The sequence below is a fragment of the Poromitra crassiceps genome (assembly GCF_964638095.1).
Source record: "Poromitra crassiceps genome assembly, chromosome: 22".
Lineage (NCBI taxonomy): Eukaryota > Metazoa > Chordata > Actinopteri > Beryciformes > Melamphaidae > Poromitra > Poromitra crassiceps.
Window position 1 is genome coordinate 16,137,549 of NC_139647.1, and position 10,000 is coordinate 16,147,548.

Here is a 10,000-nt window from a genome sequence, read left to right on the forward strand (position 1 = left end):
GGAGGTAGAGTGAGTGAGGTCTTAAAAAGCACAAGAGCTTCGTCTCTTGCCTTCAATACTCTTTGTCTTTCTAGTCCATCTCTCTCTCTTTCGTCACCTTCCCTCTCCTGTCCTCAATTCTCATCCATCTTGCTTTGTCCCCTTCTCTTCCTATTGTTCTCTGTAGTGTCCCCCGGCATGTCTGTCTGTCTGCCTCTGTCTCTATTCCCTCTCCGTTCACTGTAGCACAGCAGCTGGTGTGGTTTGTCTAACCTGCACTCCTCAGGTTGGGGTCCAGGTCCGGCATCTCCTTCACAGCCTCGGGACTCACACTGTAGATGGACGCGCCCGCCTCATTGGTGATACTGGTAGGGAGAATGAGGTAGAAGATGAGGTGGAGAGGGAGGCGGGGAGTGTAGAGAGGGAGGTGGGGAGTGTAGAGAGACACGGAGAGAAATGAGAGAGGCAGGTCAAGTGAGAGAAAAATCAGAGTGAGCAACTTTTTGAAAGACATGTCATGTCATGGCCATGGTCATGGTCATGGGGCAAAAACACCATTGCCTTAGACCACACGTGGCCAGACCTGGCCCATGGACCATCTCAATCCGGACCCCAAGGTCCTCAAAGAAAAACAAAACCCCCAAAAACTCAATAAAAGGCAGAATGATATGATGATAAATCTCATCTGCTACAGCCATTGGATTTGCATCACTATTATAGCGGGAGATTAATGAGAAATTACCAATTACCAATGGGAGAGAAGGTTAAAAATAGGGAGACTCTCGCGAAAATCAGGAGTGTTGGCAGGTATGATCTCCAATGTGTGGCCCATTCGCTTACCCGATGTAAGTCAGTATGGCCCTCTGGAGAAAAAGAAATGGCCCACCACTGCCTTAGTCAGTATAAATATTTAAAATGGCTTCCTTATTTGGCTTTGGTCGACCCCCAGAGCTTCACAGCTGACACAATTATGGCCAATCAGTAATATTCATAAAGGAGGATGAAGGGATAAGCAGAACTCTTACATACCACTCAAATGAAAACCATTTAAAAACGTACATGTAAGCGCTGATTGTCAAGACTGTATTCTGAAGACCTATTCAATAGACTAAACACAGGGATTAAGAGCTAATACATGCAATCTTTAACAGTGTTCTTTTCTTGTCTGGGTCCAGACCTTTGAATCCGCCCACTCCGCTGAGTTGCAATTTCTTATGTTGAAAAAAAGAAGAAGAAAAAAAAAAAACATTCGGTCCAATGAGCGCCAAGGGGGACTGACGATTAGCCAATGAATCAGCGCCAATAAATAGTGCAACGGGCGGTACTAACGCCGTTGTCAAGCTGTTGCCAAGTGCGCCGAACCAAGGAGGAATAATAACATTTGCAACCGCGAGAGACAAGATAGACGCTACTATCGAGGCCGTTTTAAAAGTACCAACTGAAATCGGAACAGCACAAGGCTTTGAAGGTATTTATTCAAACGCTCTCCCCACTGGATTAGATTCAGGCGGATAGGTTGTTGGTCTCTCATGATTGGTTAGGGAAAATCTAATCTAAAATTTCGGAAATCGGTTAGAGTGGAGGCAATGTCAGACTGAGGAAATGTAATGAGTGTAACGGGTTGACAATTCAGTCTGATCTCAGGCGAGTTCTTTTCACCTGTGAACTGAATCAAAGTCATGAAAAGGTCTTTTGAAAGGGCATGTAGTTCAGTAGATCTCTTACAGTCTCAAATTAGAAGCCCGGCACTTTATTAGGAGCACCTTACTAATAACGGGCAGGTATCGACTTTTAGCTCCATGTCAACCGGCGACCAAAGTGACATCCACCTCCAGGCTCGCTGTGTTGTACCTTCTGAGATGCTGCTCTGCTCACCACAGTTGTAAAATGGTCATCTGAGTCACTGTTGCCTTTCTGTCAGCTGCAATATTTTGGGAAATTTTGTTGGATTCACGTCAGTATTATTTATTTTCTTTGATCAAATAGAGATATTTTTGCCAGCCAACGCATCTATTTTTCCCTAAAAATGACAGATGGATCACTACGCTCGCACATTGAAACAACAGGCAAATTAACTACAGACAGAGAGAGTGTGTGTGTGTGTGTGTGTGTGTGTGTGTGTGTGTGTGTGTGTGTGTGTGTGTGTGTCTTATAAAATACACAGGACATCTGCCTGCAGAGTGAGCAGTGCCTTGTCAATCCATGTGACACTAGTGCCATCTAGAGGCCAATGCAGTGTATTGCGATTGCCATACATCACCCATCACCACCCAGTAAAACCTGACCAAATCGATCAATTTAAAGTGGAGAGAGAAAGTAAAATGAGGAAAGGGAGCCAGAGGGGAAGGACATGCGACAAAGTTGTATATGTTACAAGATAGACGCCTTACAGCACTGTTTCACCAGAATGCCCCCAAATCCATGTTTTCTTACATACTGTATATTCCAGTATATTAGAGATGAGGGTTCGACATTTGCTCAGGTGGTAGAGCTGTCGCCTGGGAATCGGAAAGGTTCCCGGTTCGAGGCTGGCTCCTCCCGCTAGTGTGTCGAAGTGTCCTTGAGCAAGACACTGAACCCCTAACTGCTCCCGACGAGCAGTTAGCACCTTGCATGGCTGTAGTAGCATAAAAAATGTGCTCTATAAATACAGTCCATTTACCATCATATTTGATATATACATATCCAACTGCAGAAGAAAATATAAAGAAATATACTCATTATATATTGAACTTGACATTTAGTTTGGGGTTTCTTTTTTGTTTTATCGTTTTTATCGTACTAATTACCGTACAGTTTATTTGAGAAAATCCTTGTCATTTTATAGTTAACTCCCATGTCATGCATGTTTCACAATAATGAAACAGCTAATTCCACAAGGTAACAACCGCGGGAAACGATGCTATTTAGCATAGCTAATGCATTCAGTCTGTAAAGTAGGCCGCTTCTCATCCATCATCACATAGGCTGGACTGTGGCACAACAATGTTACTGACACCAGCACCAGACAACTGATCCTGTCACACTGGACTGTTGTTCTGACCTCCTGTTCTCTCGGATGGATGGAGAGAGAGAGAGAGAGGGAGAGCTGGATCGATGCATATCGTTGGGGGAGGGGGGGCATTTTTCTCAGAGCAGACCAAATAGGGTGGGGGGGGGGGGGGGGGGTCACCGCCTACTCAGTGTCCACTCTACCACTCTACCACTCAACTCTCTCTCTCTCTCTCTTTCACACACACACACACACAGACGCTATTCCCAGGGACTTTGCCATCGTAACCTTGCCAATTAGCAGTATCTCGTTAACGAGGAGTGGCAGAGGCCTTCTGATGAGAATCACATCTTAACACATTCACTGCCAGACGTTTTTTTTTTACTGTAGTTAGCTTCTGCCAGAGGGTTTTTTTGAGGATTCTGGCTCATCTTTCAAGACCCGAGGATTCTTTTCTGCTAAGATTTTGTGAACACACAATATCTCAAAAGAACTAATAGAATGTGTGCTTTCTCTGTCTAAAAGAGTTAGTTTGTAGAGTTAGTAGTTATGTAAGCATTAGCAGTTGAATACAGCATGGTTTCAGCGTCAGAAAAATTATTCAGAGATAAACGGCTTTTTGTGAAATTCGATAGAACAGTCACTTTAACCATTCATTTTTGGCATCAGTAAGACTTCAGACATCTAAACAATAGTTTTGAACAGTAATTTCCTCCATAACAGCAGGAAACCCCCCTCTGCTTCCAACTCCTCCCTCCGTGTGTGTTCTCCTCCTGCCTCCCTGGCTCTCCAGCGGGCGTGTCACAACGAAGTTGCTGCTGCTGCTGTGCCTGTTTGCGCGGCCGCTGTTTGAGGAAGTCTGGGTGGACTCGCTCGTTTCGTGGAGTTTTGGTTGAGAGCTTTGATGAAGGTTTTGCGATTCTGGTCATAATTATGCTGCGTGTTTCAAAGTGTGCATCCAATCTATTCTTGGAACCCCCCACCGTTGCCACCGCTGTGCATCAGCGCGAAAGTGAAAGCGTTTTCGCCATCAATTTTACAGTATGAGAACGGCTTCCTCGCTTTTCCCTCCAGTTTTGGGTCACCTCTTTCTACTGTGGAGAGACATGTCGCCACTCAGTGGGTCCGTAAAATAGATTATACACATTCAATACCTCCAATTCTGGTGTAGGAGACGTAAAAGGGTTAGATCAACGTCCCACCGTCAAAAAAAAAAAATCGATTTTTTTTTGACGTATTAATACGTCATTGGCAGTCAACCGCTGGATTATTTTTGACGTATTAATACGTCATTGGCAGTGAACGTGTTAATGAACTGGTCCTCCTCCCTTCCTCTCTCTCGCCCGCATCCTCTCTTATCAATCTCTCCCTCCCTCCGCCCCACACATCTCTTTGTCAGCCTCCCATCTCTCGCGCTGACAGCTGACATAATCGCCATGGTGACGCTACTAACGAGCGTTGGCACATGACCTTCAGAGAGGTCAAACTCAGAGTTGGTCATTAACCCAACATACCCCACCCACACACACACACACACACACACACACCGAACACTTGACCAAAACATACACAGATTACACACAGACAGACAAGGCTTTCAGTTTGGCCACTGAGCGGAAAGCACACCCTGTGCTCGCTCGCCCACTCACTCTCTCTCTCTCTCTCTCACACATACACACAGGGAAGTGCAAAGTAGCTTTTGGTAAATCCCCCCGAGGACAAACAGCTGTCTCTGTACAGGGGGTGAAGCTATGGAACTCATTGCCCACGTAATCTCAAACAAGATCAGAACTGGGATCACTTTGGACTTTGGTGTCCAAGGCTGTCGCTATGGTGAGGGCATCACCCCCTGGCAGGCAGCAGAAGGTTGTCTGTTCCCCTGCTCTCTGGCCTAAGTGGACAGATGGTGGAACGCGCACACACACACACACACACACACACACACACACACACAGACACACACACACACACACACACACACACACACACACACACACACACTCTCTCAGAGACACAAAGTCAATGGTCGCCTCTCGGTGTAAAGTGATGACTTGGTGGGCCTTTAGGGTTGTCATTTACGCACACTATTTCTCACACACACACACACACACACACACAAACACAGTGTGTGTCACACACACACACACAGGCTGCTGTTACTCCTGTCCCGTCCTGGGGCAAAGTCATAAGCGGGGTTCCCCCAATCTGTCCCCCCACCGGTCCCCGTTGAGACACACCCCTGGGCCTGACACACATCGACACAAACACTGACCCCCACTGGCCCTCAAGATGACTTACACTGGAAGAGATGGATACACACTTTGATACCTCATTATAGCCTTCTTCTGACACACACACACACACAGACACACACACACACACAATGTGAATTAAAACAGCTCATCAGATCGGTCGGAGAGCAGCAAGGGCGATATCTTCACCACTGAACCTGATCCAGAGGACAAGAAAGTGAGGAGGAGGGAGGAGGCGAGAGAGAAAGAATAAGGCAGATGCCAATTATGGCGAAGCAAAGCACACCACCAGCACTGTGCCACTATATTTCTCCAGGAAGTACATGTACACCTACAGTACATTTTCAAAAGAATTTAGGATTGAGAAGAAATTATTTGTTGACATTTTCAGGAGCACATGCTTCTACAATGACAGCACTGTTGTTCTGTAGAACCATCTGGTTCACGTGAACTCACATTTTGTGTTTCGCTCTGCACGACCATGTGGCCTCTGCCCCCGGGGGCGGGGCTAATCATCTGGCCTCTGCCCCCGGGGGCGGGGCTACTTCAGATTCCACAATCAATCTGATCATATCTTTTAATGGTGAACAAAGACTGTGAAAAATCTGTAACTAAGGAGCCACAATGAACAAAATATGTAGCAAAGCAAAAATATTTCCAATCATTGCCTTTAAATACAATTCAATAATATAACATAGGGCTGGGTGTATTGGTTCAAATTTCAAGAATCGATTAATCCCGATTCGATTTGATTCCGATTCGATTAACTTCAATATCGATTTGGTTAGTGATACTAAAACATGTTTGTTGAGCTGTAACCTGAATTACATGACTGTCCAGTTTCACAATTATGCAGTGATTTGATTTCAGCCTATATCATTTCTAAAAGTAGAAATTAATGATCAAACATTTCCATTTATGTAGCCTACAGTATTTATGTTTTTGTTTCAACTACAAACATAAATAAACGTCAACTTGAAAGTATATTTCAACGACCACACACAGCCTATAATATTATAGCCTATGTTTATTAAAAAAAAAAGTAATAATTAAAAAAAAAAGAAAAAAAATCTCTGGACATATGAATCGATATCAAAGGATAAAAATCGATTCAAAATCGGAGAATCGATTTTTTTTTTGGCCCAGTCCTAATATAAGATATATCATCATCTGCTGGACACGTTTTAACCAAAGGTGCTCTGTCGCGGCTGCTCAAACAGCTTGGGTCCATTGTTCAGTCAGCTACAAAGCTTGACCTCAGGGAAGCTAACTGAGGGCCGGACAGACCATCTCAACACACACACACACACACACACACACACACACACACACACACACACACACACACACACACACACACACACACACACACACACACACACACACACACACACACACACACGTCGGGGGCGGGCTGAAGTCGATGACATTTTTCACAGAGAAAAGCATCCAAATGGCAGGTGTCAGGGGCCGTCAGTCTCCAGCAAGGCGCTAGGAGGCAGGCAGACACACACACACACACACACACACACACACACACACACACACACACACACACACACACACACACGCACATCAACTGCCAGTGCAAGGCACGTCTGAAAAGAGCACTCATGTCAATCTGGTGGTAGGGCAGGCCAACACTTGTGTCACAAACTTATACACAAGCATATTCGTGCACACACACACGCACACAAAAACGAAATACACACACACACACACATCACACATGTTCGTCACACACAGGGCCATCGCAGGGGCCAGTTGACTGGAGCCCTAGGGGAGGATGGCAGGGGCCAGGGGGGGCTGAGTGGCTGGAGAAGAGACAGAGAATGACCACCAACACCACCAGTGGGTCTGCTGGTGGTGGGGGAAACGGGGTGTGTGGGTGATAGGATGAGGGCGGCATATATACAGTACACTGTCCACCACCTGCCAATGCCCAACGTCCTCAAACCCCCCCCCACCCACCACAAACCCCAGAGAACACCTGGGTTTTCCAGGAACCACCGCTATGCTGCGGCGCCATCTGCTGCAAAAACAAAGACATTTGAACCATCTATTCCTCTTTTCTTCTAACCAACCATCAAGAGTCCCGGACTCTCCAGAAAGGAAAACACGGGGGGCGATCACACCGAGAAGTGACGCTAGAAACACGCGTCACCACCAAAACCTGAAACCATTGTCTCTTGCACTTGGCTTTGCGTTCTTAGGCACGCAGAAAAGTTGAAGTATCCTCCACTTCTCAGCGCAAGGCAAAGAGTCGCACCGCTCGTTAATGTCAGTTGGGCCAGCCAGTCAATTAAATCGAGGTGTTTTTGAAGTGGCTGCCTGCACCTCTGTACAGAGACTTCTTGGCGTGTTCACCCCCTAAGGGCCTGTGTCCACCTAGCGTCTTTTTCCGACGTTAAACGCTGGAAGTGCGCTGGGGAATGCTGATCCCAGCGCACAATATACAAGGAAGCAGTCTGCAAGTAACGTTAGGTCAGCTTGATAGCTGACAGCTAGCATGCTAACAACACAGGTAGGCTACGCTATTAAAAGCAGTAAGCACAACACTCACCAGAAATATTAAGTGTCTAGCCGATCTACTCCCACAATTGAGCCGTTCTGTCTCTGTTGCGATAGTTTTTCCATATGATTAGTTACCAGAAAAGGAGCAGCCGACACCAGCGTCTTTCTGAAAGTTAAAATATTTTCAGCTGGAAGCGCTGGGAGCGGGCGCACAAAAACGCCGAAAAAAGACGCTGGGAGCTGTGCACTTTCTCTAGACGTCCGTGTGCGCTCGCATACGCTCTCACCCCATTGGAAACAACTGAAAAAAGACGCTGGACCTGAGGAAAAGACGCTAGGTGGACACAGGCCCTTACTCTGCAATGTTATTTCTAGTGTTGTCACGGTTTTCGGTACTTCGGTACCTGTTTTTGCATGGTACCGAGGGTATCGGGTTTTTTTTTTCAATAAACAATACTTGAGGGCTACATGCCACTGGTGTTGCACTGTCTGCACTCACTGCCATACAGAGTTCAATGTAAGAAGTAAGCAGAAGCACATTGTTTTGTTTTAAAGTTGAAGGCTACATGCCATTTGTTCATTGGAAATGGTTGCATACTTTAATAAAGGAGAATATGTTGAAGAAATATGAGTCTGTTTTTTTTACCGTGGTACTGAAATTGGTACAGAGTACCGTGGAAATTCACTAGTACCGGTACAGACTACTGAATTATTGGTACCGTGACATCACTAGTTATTTCTCGTACATGTTTCAGGTACAGTGATCTGGAGGCTAATCATAATGTTATAAATATTTAAATGTATGTATGGCTGCACATTCAATTGGGGAAAATAATGTTATAAGTGTCTTTTTTGGTCAAAATATAGTCATATACCATAACTCAAAGAAAGATCTAATTTTCTTTCTATGAATGTTTTGCCGTAGGTTTGCATGCATTTTCCATTTCTGACATGTTTCTACATTTTGCACATTATTTTGTTCTGCATCCCTCTATTCATCTCTTATTGCATTCATAGAGACACTGCATGAAATAGGCCACGCCCATCACGGGGGGAAATCGCTCCATTCACTCCCATAGACCAGCATCATTTTCCTTGAATTAAACAGAGCTAAAAGCTGTTGTGTGGTGGGCCTGCGCACACAACAAATGTAAAAAATGGCCAGTTAACGTTTTTTTGTACTCCCGAGGAAAACAAGGAGGCCATTGAGAATTGGCGAGAAGAAAAATGCGGATCTAGCTGTCAATTAAGTAAGTTGGAGTATTCAACTTCCGTATATATGATCTTTGTGTGCAACACACGACCATGCACGTGACATAGGAGAACGCCAGGATTGGCCGGTGGGGGTTGTTTTCCCCCGCTTTGGGCATGGTTTCTGAACGACGCGCTCCGCAGTGTGTCTATGAGCAGAGTCAAAGAGATAACCTTCCCACTCGCCTCGTCGGTTCATGTTCTCCCGCAGGAATGAAGATTCAGCTCACAACCAGACGGAGTCATTTCCCTGCCTCTAAGTCCAACTATCCCCCCCCTCAATCTGTCCGTCTGTCCTTCCAACCTCTAGTGAGGCCTGAGCGCCTGGATCTCATCACTCATCGTCACTCGTCCTCCTCCTGCCACTGGACCTTCATCATCAGTCCCTCAGCCCGGCCCTGGGAGCATGCCTGGACACAGGACATGACAGAGGATACACACACTCACACCCACATGCAGTCATACATACAGTCTCTCCACACCACTGTCCTCCAGGTCCATCAGCTAGCCAGTAATAATGATCTCATTCCACCAGGAGCAAGCTAGAAGCCAAGACAAGAGCCGCCCGCAGTCAAGGACACGTGTGTGTGTGTGTGTGTGTGTGTGTGTGTGCCTTGCTGCTTGTGTTGCTCTCCGTCGATAACTCTCTAAGACAAGTGTGACCCAGTCAAGGAGAGAACTAGAGAAGAACTAGATGATATTCCAAAAAGATACACACACACACATTTAGGATGAAACCGATTTATAGTAGAAAATGATTACATTCTCTTGAGTGTAAATATTTTTGGTGTGTGTGTGTGTGTGTGTGTGTGTGTGTGTGTGTGTGTGTGTGTGTGTGTGTGTGAGAGAGAGAGAGAGAGAGCGAGAGAGAGACAGACAGAAGGACAGACAAATTACATTTAAATGTAACACAATGGTCACCTCACTGCCTTCAGGCATGATGAGAGAGCACAGTAGGGATGGGTACCGAGACCCGGTACCAAACGGGCCCCGGGGCCGTATTTCGGGATAC

The 10,000-nt window shown here is 45.9% G+C and overlaps 1 protein-coding gene across 1 annotated transcript in view; it reads right to left on the bottom strand.

The window, feature by feature from the left end:
• The window catches only part of srbd1 (S1 RNA binding domain 1), a gene marked incomplete at both ends in the record, with an annotated part of 83,415 nt that overhangs the window by 43,371 nt on the left and 30,044 nt on the right, over window positions 1-10,000 (bottom strand). Inside the window, one exon of the mRNA XM_083658563.1 lies at window positions 253-344. Within this exon, the coding sequence (XP_083514689.1) occupies window positions 253-344 (92 nt within the window). The remainder of the gene's footprint in view (window positions 1-252; window positions 345-10,000) is intronic.